This window comes from Prionailurus bengalensis, chromosome B3 (genome assembly GCF_016509475.1).
Source record: "Prionailurus bengalensis isolate Pbe53 chromosome B3, Fcat_Pben_1.1_paternal_pri, whole genome shotgun sequence".
Taxonomy (NCBI): domain Eukaryota; kingdom Metazoa; phylum Chordata; class Mammalia; order Carnivora; family Felidae; genus Prionailurus; species Prionailurus bengalensis.
Genome location: NC_057355.1, coordinates 45729632 through 45743629, shown reverse-complemented (window position 1 = coordinate 45743629; position 13998 = coordinate 45729632). Strand labels below are relative to the sequence as shown.

General features: G+C 45.8%; 1 protein-coding gene across 1 annotated transcript in view; it reads right to left on the bottom strand.

The window, feature by feature from the left end:
* Positions 1 to 13998, bottom strand: part of MYO1E (myosin IE) — a 213985-nt gene that overhangs the window by 40820 nt on the left and 159167 nt on the right. Inside the window, exons 19-22 of the mRNA XM_043555306.1 lie at positions 6267 to 6411; positions 2236 to 2350; positions 1860 to 2029; positions 1631 to 1776 (exon numbers count right to left, since the gene is read on the bottom strand). Coding sequence (XP_043411241.1) covers positions 1631 to 1776; positions 1860 to 2029; positions 2236 to 2350; positions 6267 to 6411 — 576 coding nt within the window. The remainder of the gene's footprint in view (positions 1 to 1630; positions 1777 to 1859; positions 2030 to 2235; positions 2351 to 6266; positions 6412 to 13998) is intronic.

Sequence of the window (13998 nt, the reverse complement as noted above, 5' to 3'; positions counted from 1 at the left end):
CATAAGGGAGCACATGTCCAGACCATGAGGAAGCAGCAGCAGAAGTTGGTTTTAGCATGAGACACTGCAGCCCCAGAGGCTGTGAGACAAGACAAGACAGAAGGAAAACATTTGAGGGGGGATATCCCACACCTTGATAAACCTCAAGGCCTAGACAAAAAGGATGGTGTCAAAGTGCCTTATATAAATGGAGACATATGATTATTTATGATCAAGCACTGCCTGAGTGGTCTGAAGGCTGAAGACACAGGCCTGGCAATAACAACAGGAAGCATAATAATCACTCTCAGAGTAACGAGCACATGTGCCCGGAGCTATGATTCCCTGGCATTCAGCCACTGCCCCTGTCAAGAGAACACAGCAGGTTTAGGCGAACCCTGCTTAGCCCAGGGGTGGCTTTTCCCCATGCAAGGGAAAAAACAAGCTTCCTGGTGGGTTCCTTGGAACAACAAGGGCAGCCTCAGCGCCCAGCTCGCCAGGAAGTGTGGCCGGCAGGCTGCCCAGCTCAGGCTGTGGCCCAGCTGGTGAGGTGAATGCTCAGGAAGATCTTCTGGAAACCGGACAGTGCCTGGAACTCTTGCTTGAAATCCACGGCACTGAGACCCACCTGAGGTGGGGTTTGCCAGAAAGGCTGCTGATGGACTCCTCTGCTTACAAGTTTCCCCCACATCCTGAGCTGCGATGTTTTAAACCCTTGACCTCACAGCACCACCTGGCCCTTTATCAGGAAAACTGGGAACAGAGAGAATCAGAAACCACCGTGACATAGGCAAGAATGGACACAACTTTGAAATCTGTTTTGGATTATCACACTGGAGCCAGGATTTCCAGCCGGGTGGATAGGATGCCTGAGCACACAAAACCCCGGCTTTTTCCTGAGAGCAGCCGTTTTGTCCTCCGTGTGGAGTAAGAATTTAGAGGTATCCCGATTCCAGGAAGACATGTTCATAGACCACCAGGACATCACGACTGTCAATGCAATGGCAGCCCGTAGCCTTGCCCCCACAGAAGCAGCGGTCTCCTCAGAAGGGCCCAGGGATGCCACTCAAGGGGGAAGCCACTGAGCTCAAAGGGGCCTTTCTCCCTCTTCTCTTAGCTTTCTGTGACTGGGAGGATTTCCTCTCATCAGAGGGAACTTGGGGAATTCTGACCAGGGCAGGATTTAAAACAAGTCTCCTTACACGTACAAGCCCCTCTGCCAAAAGAAAGCCGGGGCCTCTGCCTGTGAACTTGGGAGTTGAAGGGGGCATTGAGGAATGACTCCAGGCTGCCTGGGCCTTTGCTGGTGAAATGGGTCAGGTCTTCGAGGCGGGTGAGGTGGGCTTCAGGATGGGACTCTGGTCCTTTGGCCCCACTTCAGTAAAAGCATTTATACTCTGTTTTGGATACCAGGTCTTACATTTTGTGGGAAGAAAGGATCTGGGTTCCCCTTGACTAGTGGACTTGGAATCTCATTCCTGAGACCAATGAAGGTCGGGTCTTCTCAGGGAAGAAGAGGAAACTCAGTTCTCTTCACCAGGATTTTGACAACGGGGGCTCCCGGCCAGGCCTTTCTCCCGGCTGTTTGCAACGGCGGAGAGGCAAAGATGAGGAGGACCAGGCAGCCTCGCCTCACACCCCCGCCGCTCACCTGAGGGACACGGACAAGATTCTCTCCATCTCAATTCTACGCTTCAGCACTTCCTTCACCAGGCCTTTGTCCGGGCCCTGTTTCACTTTCTCTCGTCCGATTAAGTATAAGCACTTTGGAGTAAGAAGCAAGTCTCGCTTTACACCCTGTAAGGAGAGGTGCTTTAAGAAGGTGGGCGGACATGTCAAAACGGCCACTTTCCCCACAATGGGCAGCGGTCAGTGTGTACCTTGAACCTTCTGTCATACTTGGTCACTGTGTCTGCAAAGTCGATCTTCTCCCTCTTGCCCACAAACTGCTGGAGTTCCGGGTGTTCGTCCATCCCGATGTAATCCCCGATGAAGTTCCTGTTAATACTGTTTCTCCTTCTCTCCTTCTTGTTCAACAGGAGGTCTGAGGCTGCAGTTCCCCAAAGGCCAGAGAAGAGGGAAGGGCCAGGGCCCCAGAAAGAGGAGGAATATCGTGTGGAAATACACAGAGAAACTCAAAATGAATGCAAGATTTTAACATGTGACATTATAGGCAAAGGAAAGCGAACTTGTACCTTTGAGCTCAAAATCATTCTGGAGCTTTGTTAAATGCACGAAACAAAATGACTAGAATACCTTCTTCTCTCATTTGGACGTATTTCTTCCGGGCCACAAATTTCCTCCATGATTTCTGTATCACTCGAGCATATCCATCATACTTTCTCTCTCTCATTTCTTCTAGAAGAAATAGCTGTGAATGTACAGAAGGAAGATGTGAGCCAATTCGTAAGACCTCAGCATCACTTTTTTGGGGGGACACCCAGTTTAGTCAAGGACATAACATGGGGAGCAGTTTCTCTGACTCATGAACAAAAGTGAAAAAATGATTACTAGGGCATATTGTTTGTAATTACAATAATGTCTTTAAATATTTTTTTTGAGTTTATTTATTTTGAGGGGGTGGAGGGGTAGAGAGGGAGAGAGAGAGAGAAAGAGAGAAAGAGAGAGGGGGGGAGAGAGAGAGGGAGAGAGAGGGGGAGAGAGAGGGGGAGAGAGAGAGGGAGAGAGAGAGGGAGAGAGAGGGAGAGAGAAGGAGAGAGGGAGAGAGAGGGAGAGAGAGGGGGAGAGAGGGAGAGGGAGGGGGAGGGAGAGAGAGGGAGAGGGAGGGAGGGAGGGAGGGAGGGAGGGAGGGAGGGAGAGAGAGAGAGAGAGAGAGAATGAATGAATCCCAAGCAGGCTCCATGCTGTTAGCCCAGAACCTGATTCAGGGCTGGAACCCACGAACCATGACCTGAGCCGAAATCCAGAGGTGGAGGCTTAACCCAGGTGGCCCTGTAATCACTCTAACATCTTTATCTCTCTCTGTTTTCTTCATTTGACCAAACACATAACAGAAAACAGCTATATCTGGTTGTTAGTTGGGCCTTGACAATGTATGCTCTGCCTTGCTCATAATCATAATCTCTGCGAATCAAATGGGTGGTTCCACGTTCATCCCCTGGTTTTCTGCCTTGATCCAAAGGGGATGCTAGATGCTAGATGAAATGAACTGGAGGAAGCCACCGTTTAGTGCTGCATGCAGCCTCTTCACAGAGTTTCCAGCTCTTGCAGGAGCAGACCTTGCGCTGCTGTGCAAGAGGGCTGCCTGATTTTCAGGTCCACGAAAGTGTAGACTTTTGGCTGCATAGATTCTCCAAGGAGTCACTGGGCCAGAGGGTTATAACCAGTGCAACTGGAGCTGGCCATAAGATGTATAGTCGGGACATGACTTCACCTAGCGGAACTGGGACTGTCCTGTGTAAGGACCCAGGTCTTGAGACTCAGGCCCCTTTAACAATCCTGACTGCTGCACCCTACTCAAGGAAGCTCTGGAAAAACGAAGATAAGAGCAAATAGCTGTAATGTACCGAGAGCCCACTATGGGTCAGGTATCATTCTAGATTGACATTCTAGAATACATTATTTCATTCAACTCATCAGCAACCACACAGGCCACACAGGTCCATCATCTCCATTGCACACAGGAGAAAATTGGAACTAAGACTGGGTGGGAATGGAAAGTGACCCAAGGTCTTTCAGGCCTTGCCAGGCTCTTCCTCACTTTGGCATGTAAGTCTGTCTCTGTAAATCTGGATGCGGTCAACTCATGAAATGGTGGGGAACTTTCTCGCTCACCTTGGCAGTGGTTTTCATGACTCTCTAGGAAACAAAAGAAAATGTACCAATGAAAACAAGTAAAGCTGATGAAAAGTCACTGCGAAAATGTTCCAGAAGTAAATAGGAGAACTTGAAGGCAGCCAGGCTCGATTTGGTGCCTCTGTTTATCTGGATCTATCCTCAGGAGCCACATCCGTCCCTTCCTGTCACTAAACTTCTGCTTCTCACAGCCCTAGCTGTGCAAAAACAACATCTCAAACTCAGAAGGGAAGGGGCCGCTTCATTCTGCAGCTGTCACTGCCACGTACAACAGGGACGGGGAGCATATTTCTGAAAACAAGAGGAATACGTGGTTTAACATTTGGACAGAATGTTTAAAATCTGAGCCCTGTGGTTGCCTCTTTGAAGAATATTCGTTGGTCTTTCTTATCTTGGTGTGTTGGGTTTCTGAGTAAGCCTTGTTTTCTTTCGTTCCCAGAACTATTTTGGGAGTGTCACAGAGAATGCACTTGTGACTCAGAAAGGAGGAGGCAACCAATTCCCAACCTCCTATAGATGATATCAAACATTAGCTGGGTTTTAGGTTTTTTCCAAAAGCCATGGAGGTTAGAAATCATGGAGCTTCAAGAAAAAAAGGAAGAGAGGGAGAGAGAGAGAGAGAGCTCCCCCCACCGCAAACCCCCAAATCATGTACACATGTACCAAGTAAATGGAAACCAAACCCTTTGGTGTCTGATGGGGGTTCTTTAGGCAAATGGGTTGTTTCGTACATTCAGCACATCTACGCTAAGCGTCAAGGCAAAATCACAAGGCAGATTCTTAAAAACCAGCTTTTGTAGAAGTATTCGCAACGTCAGGACTAGACGTGGATGGCTGAGTGATGGGGGAGGGGAGAGAGTAGTGAAGGTGCGTGTGCAGTGTGTGCCTGTGTGTAAAAAGATGGGGAAAAGGAGAATCGAGCGACGGCAATAAAGCATTCAGGAGGAAGACAAGGAAAAGGAAACCCAAAATAAACCTTGATCTTGCAAGTAAAACCCCACAGCTCAACCAAATCAGAAAAAAAAAAAAAAAGGTACAAAAAATGTTGAAGCTGTCCTTATTATATGTGGAAATTTAGCAAGACAAAAAAGTAAAAGCGGGTACAAAGCAACAGAGGAGTTCTGCATTGTACTGATAAATCACTCCATCCCATTTTAGAAAGAACAGGAACTGCTCTGTGGGTTGCTTAATGGTGTATGACACAACATTTTCATTTTATATTTGGAAATGACATTGCTGTGAAACTACAAATAACTCAAAAGTGGAAAATGCTACCACAAACTTTTCATAAACGGGTTCTATTGATGTGTGCCACTGATTTATTTAATAACTTTTATAGCTCTTAAAGCCATTCAGTCCCAGCCATTAACCATTTCTGAGTCTCCGTCTGATCCTCTGAGGCAGAACAGCAGCTGTGGGGCCCATTCTAGAGGACGGAACTCACTGCAAACCAGGGTTTGTCTAAAGTCAAGTGTTTCCGCGGTCACCAACACTGCCGGTTTGCATGGTATTTCCCCTGGATCTGATGACTAATTTTGTCAAGAGTTCACCAGAGACTCTTGAAATGGAGTCTTGTGATTGGCAAAGGAATCTCAGGAAATCATGTCCAACCCTGGTTAGTTCCAGCAGCTTCTCCATCTTAAAAAGTAGTGTCTTCATTCCATAGTCCCAGAGCTACCTGGGCAGAAGAACTGAGGGGTTCTGCTATAAGGAATCCAACATAGGAACTGGGAACTTCCTATAGACATTCATGAGGCTCCCAGTGACCACCTCCCCATCAGGAATTATTAATTAATCTGTGGAGATCTAGTAAGTTTGCTAATTGTAGAACTTATTTTTGAGCTCCTTATTGGTAAAAATTTGTGTTCTATTAACCCAGAGATTTCTCCTCTTCCCTATTCAGCTCCTCAAAGTTCTTTCCAAGCTCCCTCACGGTCTTCAAGATCTAGTCCTAAGACTGCCCACCCCAGATCTCTGTTCCACCTTCAAGGAGGAAATCTGTGTGTGTAAATGACCTGTTTGGTGTCACCCAGGTGGAGGATGTTAAGTTTACCCAAGCCTCCTTAGTCGGACAAAGAAGTCCCTTTTCGCTGAGACTCCACTGGATACTAGAAGTAACTGGTGGGCACCTGCTGTGGAGCCACTTTCTGTACAAGGCTCTGAGTACACAAACATACCAAAGGGGCAAGAGTCCCTGACCTTGAGGAGATGGCCATCTAGCATGGGAGAGAGACAGTAAGAAAAGGAACAAGATGACGACATCTTTTTATACATGCTGAGCTCTCTGAAGGCTCTGCAGAGCAAGGGTATGGGGAATGACCTACACTTACATTGGGAGCAGGGGAGAGGACACCGAAGGCATAAACCAAAGAGAGAAAATGAAGGCAGCACGTGTGAGAAGGGGCAGCAGAAGCGCTGCGGGAAGGGGTGGGGGGCACTGAGGACATGACGGAGGGCAGCGGCATACTCACAGACTCGGGGGCTTTGATGAACACTTTGCTCCTCCCGAGCTGGAACTGGTCACTGTCCATGTTGACGGACTGCAACAAGTGGAGGACACCTTGTTTTTCGTCCCCTCTCCACGAGGGCCAGGTGGCTTTGGTCAGAATGGCATACCTGTGAGGACAATTGGGGAGAGAAGGCTCAGCCTCAAAGTGGACTGCCCACCAAAGACACCCACTGCTGTGTTTCTTGGTGATCCATTCACCTCTGCTCTCGGCTTGAGGATGGATCTCAACAGCTGAAAAATCCGCTGGGTCTGTTATTCCCATTCTGGAGCATCCATCCTACCCACTCCCTATCTATTTCCATGTTAACACCCTGGGGAAAAACCTGCTTTTCCTTTCTACTACTGTCTAAAAATAGCACTGCTGAAGGTCGCCAGTGACAATCTGCGGACAAAATCAAACGTTCTTTCCTCGATGGTGATCTCCCCTGATTTCTTTGGTGTGCTTAATGGTTAATGCAAAGAGTTTTATAAAGCCCCCTGTAAGCAGCAGTTATTACTAAGTATCAACATTCATCTAGAGTCAAGAGGCCCTGGTGTTTGGTCCTTGGCTATTCTCTCTACTTCCTCTTCTGCTCACCATGTCCCTGGGAGGATGGCTTCTTCATGCACACTAAACTCTATCCCTCCACAGAGCCTTGCCCTTGCTGTTCCCTTTACCGGGTGTCCCGATTTGGGAACGCCTCACGTGGCTGGCTTCCTTGGCGCTGTCCCTCAATGACACTTGCAGAGGGGCCTTTATAGACTACCCAAGCCAGAATAGCACCACTGTTATTTTCTCATAGAAAATAGTATTTTCCCTTTAGAGTATATATCATAATTGGTAATTATTTTCATGTTTGTACTTATTTTATTTCTGCCCCCTCTGTGAGGACAAGAGCTCCATGAGGGGAAGCCACACCCGAGCAGGTGACAGTGCACATCCAGCAGCTCACACAAAGCCTGGGACTCGGCAGCAACAAGGAACAGTAAGTGGCTAACATCTACGGGGTGCTCTCCTTGCATCAAGTGCTGTTCTTGGGGCATTAGGTGCATGGTCTCATTTTATTCTTCCAGCCACCTGATCAGGTTGGTCTTTCCGTTTTACAGAGGAGGAAACAGAGGCAAACAGAGACTCACCTAAGGCTACTTAGCTAGTAACTCTCAGAGCTGAGATTTGAACCCCCATCTGTTTCTTTAATCACAATACTACATATAAGCCACGGATTGACTTATGTGTAAATATCTTTTTTAAAGGTCATACAGTCTACTACACGTTTATGTTACAAACGTTGTAATTCTGTAAGAGGCTGACATAACAGAGACAGAAGCACACTACATGATGTCAAATACAGAACGTCTCAAAGACTTAACATGGAGGGAAGGGAGGGAAGGAGGAGAAATCAGAAAGGAGTGCAGGAGAGAAGTTGGAGCGCATGGCCTATGCGAAGGCACATCTAGACACAGCAGTGAAGGGGCTCCAGGTCTCTAGAGAAGCCAGGTCCTCCTTTGCTCCCAGAAGCTACTACCAGGATTAGACAGACTTATGGCATCTAAGGGAGAAGGGACTCTTAACAAGAAGAGCGGCCATGCTTTCAGGATCCAGAGCTTGCTAAGAAGACAAAAGCCGGTATTACCCTTAGGGTCAGCTGGCTGGGACTAAGATGATTCTAGGGAGCCTCTCTCCTCCTCCCAAATATCCATATTTTGCTTGATAATGTCCTAAATGTCTTGGAGAAGCCAATTCTTCTATTCCCTAGTTAGAGATAAAAAGCTTAAAAATGAGGGGCACCTGGGTGGCTCAGGCAGTGGAGCATCCAACTTTGGCTCAACTTCATGAGTTCGAGCCCCGTGTGGGGCTCTGCTCTGTCAGCACGGAACCTGCTTTGGATCCTCTGTCCTCCTCTCTCTCAAAAATAAATAAAGATTAAAAAAACATATGTTTTTAATGTTTAGAAAAAGCTTAAAAGTGAAAATACCTAGTTGAAGCCACACATCTGCCTGAATTTATTTCATATGTGGCATAATAAAATCAAACAAATGAAGCCACATATAAATGACTGACAGCAGAACCTTTCTAGATGCCACTGGGGGGCTTGGTGAACAAGTAGCAATGGGCTGGCAATCTAAATGGATGAGGGAGAAAAATTCATGCCTGCTACGGGTGATAAAGAAAAAACTAGGACTCTGACGTGACAAGTCTTCAAGAGTTCAGGCCTGGCTTAATCTATTCAAAATTTGAAAGGAAACAGTCTGTATTGTGCAAACACAAACAGGTAGCTCTTCACACACACACCCCCACCCCCATTAAAATAATGCTACATGCCTCATTTGATTTTTTTTATAGTAAGCAATTTGTTTTCCAGAGACTTTCTCTCCCTTTTCCTGACAAGGCTTCTAACAGTTTGAGTCTGGGCAAGACATGGGGTTTGAGTGGCATCTCTGGACCCTCTGATCATGGACCATGGCAGTGGGCCCCTAGCTTTCCTCAAGGCTGATGTGCCCTCCTCATTTCCTTTTGTCTTCATTGGAGACACCAGGGCATAATTCTAAAAAATTTTTTTATGTTTATTTATTTTTGATAGACAGAACACAAGGGGGGTGGGAGGGGCAGAGAGAGAGGGAGACACAGAATCCGAAGCAGGCTCCAGGATCTGAGCCATCAGCACAGATCCTAACGTGGGGCTTGAATCCACAGACCATGAGATCATGACCTAAGCTGAAGTCTGTCGACCAGGGCCTAATTCTAGTATAAGGCTCTCCCACTCCCAGGTCACTGTCTTCCTCCATGATATGTTGCTAGGAACAGGGTGCACAGGGCAATGCCTAACTGGTGCCTGTGAGAATTTTGGAGACGTGAGGATCATGGCTTACATTCCTTTCATCACGTATTTTTAGTTTAAGACCCAACTATGCCAGTATTTCATCTCAAGCCTGTGCACTGGTTGTTCTCTTCACCTCTGACTGGTGGGCTCCTTATTACCTCTCAGATGACCAACTGATGTTTCCTCCTCAAAGGAAATGCAGCCCAGATCCCAATGACCTCTAGCTGCTGGCACTGGAGTTGAGGATGTTCCTGACATCCAAGGACACAAAGGTCTTGGTAGCTAGTAAGTAGGACACTCTCGCCACCTCATGTATTCCTGAGCCTTCTATTCTTTCTTCTCTCTTGCCCAGGATATGGACTGACTTTCCTCACAAGTGTCCCTTTTCCACCCCTACATTCTGAGAGTCTAGGTCAAGGTCAAGGGAAGTATGCTAGTGAGGAAGTGTAAATGGTGCCATAAAATAAACTTTAGGGGGTGCCTGGCTGGCTCAGCAGGTGGAGCGTGTAACTAGTGATCTCAGGGTTTTGAGTCTGAGCCCCACATTGGGTGTAGAGATTATAAATAAACTTAAAAAAAGATACATTTTAGAAAGCTCTTCTATTCCTATCAGATTTTTCTTCCTAAGAATCAGGATCCACATTTGGTCTTATTCCTCCAGCCACAGTAAGGGGCACATGCTGCTTAGCTCTAAAAGTTGTTTTCTAAGAGCTTTTTAACACTTTCTAAAGATGTAACAGTTTTATCGGGAGTGGTGAGTAGGGTATTCCTTCTGAAGGCAGTGCAGGATTTAGTTCAAGAGCACACGAACCACCGGTGAGGCTACTAAGGCATCTTCTGGTTTTTAGTCTCTAATTCTCCGTCAAGAGGGATGGTTTTGATAAATACAAAGCATTTTTCCGAGAGGAAATGAATACACACAAAGGCCCATTTCCCACTTGCTAAGCCTATTTTCTAAGCTCTAGGTTGTGTCTGAACCACTCTCTGTTTAGACCTGTGGGCTTCCTTCCCAGGGAGGGCTGTAGGAGGTGTGCACACAGGCATCATGCTGCGCATTAATACATCCTTTTCCTTCAGGTTGTTACTTACTCACTTGGTGGGCTTTCTGTGGATATGTAGAAAGCAGCTTTGTAAACCACGAGGTTACAAACTCCTCTCAGCCACGAGGAGAATAAAGGTCTGGGGTGCCTTGGTGGCTTAGTCGGTTAAGCGTCTGACTTTGGCTCAGGTCATGATCTCATGGTTCATAGGTTTGAGCCCTGCATCAGGGTCTATGCTGACAGCTCAGAGCCTGGAGCCTGCTTCAGATTCTGTGTCTCCCAATCTCTCTCTCTCTCTCTCTCTCTCTCTCTCTCTCTCTCTCTCTCAGAAATAAGCATCAAAAAATAATTTTGGGGGCGCCTGGGTGGCTTGGTCGCTTAAGCGTCCGACTTAGGCTCAGGTCATGATCTCACAGTCCGTGAGTTCAAGCCCCGCGTCGGGCTATGTGCTGACAGCTCAGAGCCTGGAGCCTGTTTCAGATTCTGTGTCTCCCTCTCTCTCTGCCCCTCCCCTATTCACGCTCTGTCTCTGTCTCAAAAATAAATAAACGTTAAAAAATAAATAAATAAATAAATAAAATTTTTTTTTTTAAAGGAGAAGAAAGGTCTGACATGGTTGAATTACTCACGGAGGATCACAGGACAAGACAGACAGTGGCAGACTGTGGACATATTCTGCATGAACAGGATCTCAGACACACACCTGATGGAAAACAGCATTGTCTCTGGAAAAATATTCCCTGCCAAGGACATAGATGGCCTTCTAGCCCTTTTTGAGTATTTTTTCTTGAAAAACAAATTTCCTTCCAAACTTTATTTTTATTCCTCCCCTAGCATTCTCAAATCAAAAGACACAGGACATCAAAAGAGTCTGCTTTGTGTAAGACAGGGCTGCCCATTTGTCTCTTCTGAAAGGAAAAGACACAGCAGGAGAGCTAGAGGAGAGGCCTCCAAGGATAGAATCCCTTCAGTCAAAGTCCCTCAATGCAAAGGGCGTAACAGAGAGTCACTAAATGTTCACTCTGTGTCAGGCACAGAAGAAAGGACCAGGCACGGGGTCAAGAAGCTAGCATGGCACTTGACAGAGGTCCAGATATTGTTACCAACAAGGTTATTTCGCAGCTCATTGAAGGAGCTGCTGGAAACATGTAACATAGCCTGTTCAGGGTGGCTTAGACGTTCCCGTCAGGGGGCATGGACTCCTGCCCTCCCCAGTGTGGGTGCTCACAGCATTGTTTATGGAAGTTAAGTTTGATGGCTTGTCTGTTTTTAATGTTTACTTATTTTTGAGAGAGAGTGAGTGCAGGGGAGGGGCAAAGAGAGAGGGAGACATAGAATCTGAAGCAGGTTCTAGGCTCTGAGCTGTCAGCACAGGGCCCGACATGGGGCTTGAACTCATGAACTGTGAGATCATGACCTGAGCTGAAGTCAGACGCTTAACCGACTGAGCCACCTAGGCACCCCTGTCTGTTTTTTTTATTATTGTTATTATTTTTAATGTTTACTTATTTTTTGAGAGAGACAGGGCACAAGCAGGGGAGAGGCAGAGAGATACACAGTACCCAAAGCAGGCTTCAGGCTCTGAGCTGTCAGCACAGAGCCCAACACAGGGCTGGAACCCATGACTTGAGCTGAAGTCAGATGCCTAACTGACTGAGCTATGCAAGCACCCCTGTTTTTTTAAGTAATATGGAAGGAAAGAGGTTTTTTAGAATTGGTTTCTTAAAAACAAAAACAAAAAACACCAGTAACAACAAAACCCCACAAAAAACCATGGTTAACTTTTTAAAAATAGCTGATTAGTTTTCATTAGTGATATCAATTGGGGAGAATTTATAGGTATCAAATGAAGGGTTTTTAAATATAGGAAAAAATACTGAAAGAGGATAAAATTATGAATGTTTTGGCATTGTTGAGGGCAAGTCTCTCTGAATTAGGGAAAGATGGAGGAAATACTTTTCATTCACTATTTTTTGTATTTAGTTTTTCTCATTAAGAAAAAGGACATTTTCAAAGATATACAGTTTGGCAAAAAAAATTTAATGATTAGTTAAGCCATGGTTCTCATCTGGCTTTGCGCCTCCCTGGGGACATTAACAATGTCTGGATACACTTTTGGTTGTCACAACTTGGGGGAATAGAGGGTAGTGGGTGGAGGCCAAGGAATTGCTAAGCATCCCACAATGAAGACTCATCCAGCCCAAAATGTCAATAGCTGAGGTTGAGAAACCCCACTCTAGCTAGTGCTATTGATTTGTGTAAAGGAGAGAGAAGTCGTTCACAATTAATATCTCAGCTGTTCGTCAGCACAAGTTGCTGCTCTAATCATGCAAGAACTTGACAGATGTATCTTCTCCACTTCCTGAATACTTCTTTTCTTACAGTTCTGCTTTCGCTATAGGTGTAGTGGCCCCTTTAATCAATTCAGAGAGCAGCAAGGGTGAAGTTTAGTCCTAGTCCAGTCTGCCTTCAAAATTATCAGGAATCTCAACTGTGTGGAGACAGAGTCAATGGGACTTTATTACATGGGATGATCCACCCTTTTGTTAAGCCTCTCTTGACCTTCCCCATCAGTGACCTTTCACAGATGAGGATCCATGCTGGTGACCAGTAGGCTAGCCATTCCAATCTCAGGACACGAGAAACAAGAACAGTCCCATGGAAAACACTCCTTTATTACAAGTACTGTGTTTCCAAGACCGTAATGAAGCTCTTACTCAGCCTGCTCCTTCTTTGCTACACAAAATTTGAATTAAAAAAAAAAATTCTTAAATCCTTTTCCTGTATCTATACCAGGACGACATAGTTATTTTCTGATTAAAAACTAAATATGGCTTCCTTCTTTCTTTCTTTCTTTTTAAATTTTATTATGTTTCTTTATTTTTGAGAGGCAGAGAGAGACAGAGCATGAGCAGTAGAGGGGCAGAGAGAGAGGGAGACACAGAATCTGAAGCAGGCTCCAGGCTCCGAGCTGTCAGCAAAGAGCCCAATACGGGGTTTGAACTCACAAACCGCGAGATCATGACCTGATCCAAAGTCAGATGATTAACGGCCTGAGCCACCCAGGCGCCCCTCCACAAAACCATTTTTAAAAAAATTTTTTAACATTTACTTATTATTGAGAGACAGAGACAGAGCATGAACATGGGAGGGGCAGAGAGGGGGAGACACAGAATGTGAAGCAGCCTCCAGGCTCTGAACAGTCAGCACAGAGCCCGACACGGGGCTCGAACTCACAAACCGTGAGATCATGACCTGAGCGAAAGTCTGATGCTTTACGGACTGAGCCACCCAGAGGCTTCCTTCTTTCTTCAAGGAAAGTAAATAGATGTAGAAAATACAGCGGGGCCCCACTAATGTCGAATCGTTAGAGAAGTTAAAATCATGTAATATTTTAAAGACACTAAATTCTACCTTTTTCAAAAACAAGTAACACAAAATAAGAGCAATTTAAGTACAGGTCCTGCCAAATACACTTTATTGGAAATGTGAAAATCAGTTTTTTATACACGGGCTATACAAAAATTTTGAGGTTAAGTACTTCAAGCTTATTTTCTTTCTGTTAAATGTTTATTTATTTTGAGAGAGAGAGAGAACGAATGAGCAGGGGAGGCACAGAGAGAGACGGAGAGAGAGAATCCCAAGCAGGCTCTGAGCTATCAGCACAGAGCCCAGTATGGGGCTGGATCCCATGACCCGGGGATCATGACCTGAGCCAAAATCAAGAGTTGGACATTCAACTGACTGAGCCACCCAGGCGCCCCTTTAAGCTTGTTTTCTTAAATAGGTTAAATGTTTTCCTGAAATCATCTTCATACTATTAATTTGGTCAGTCAAGTTAAACCTCAGCCCT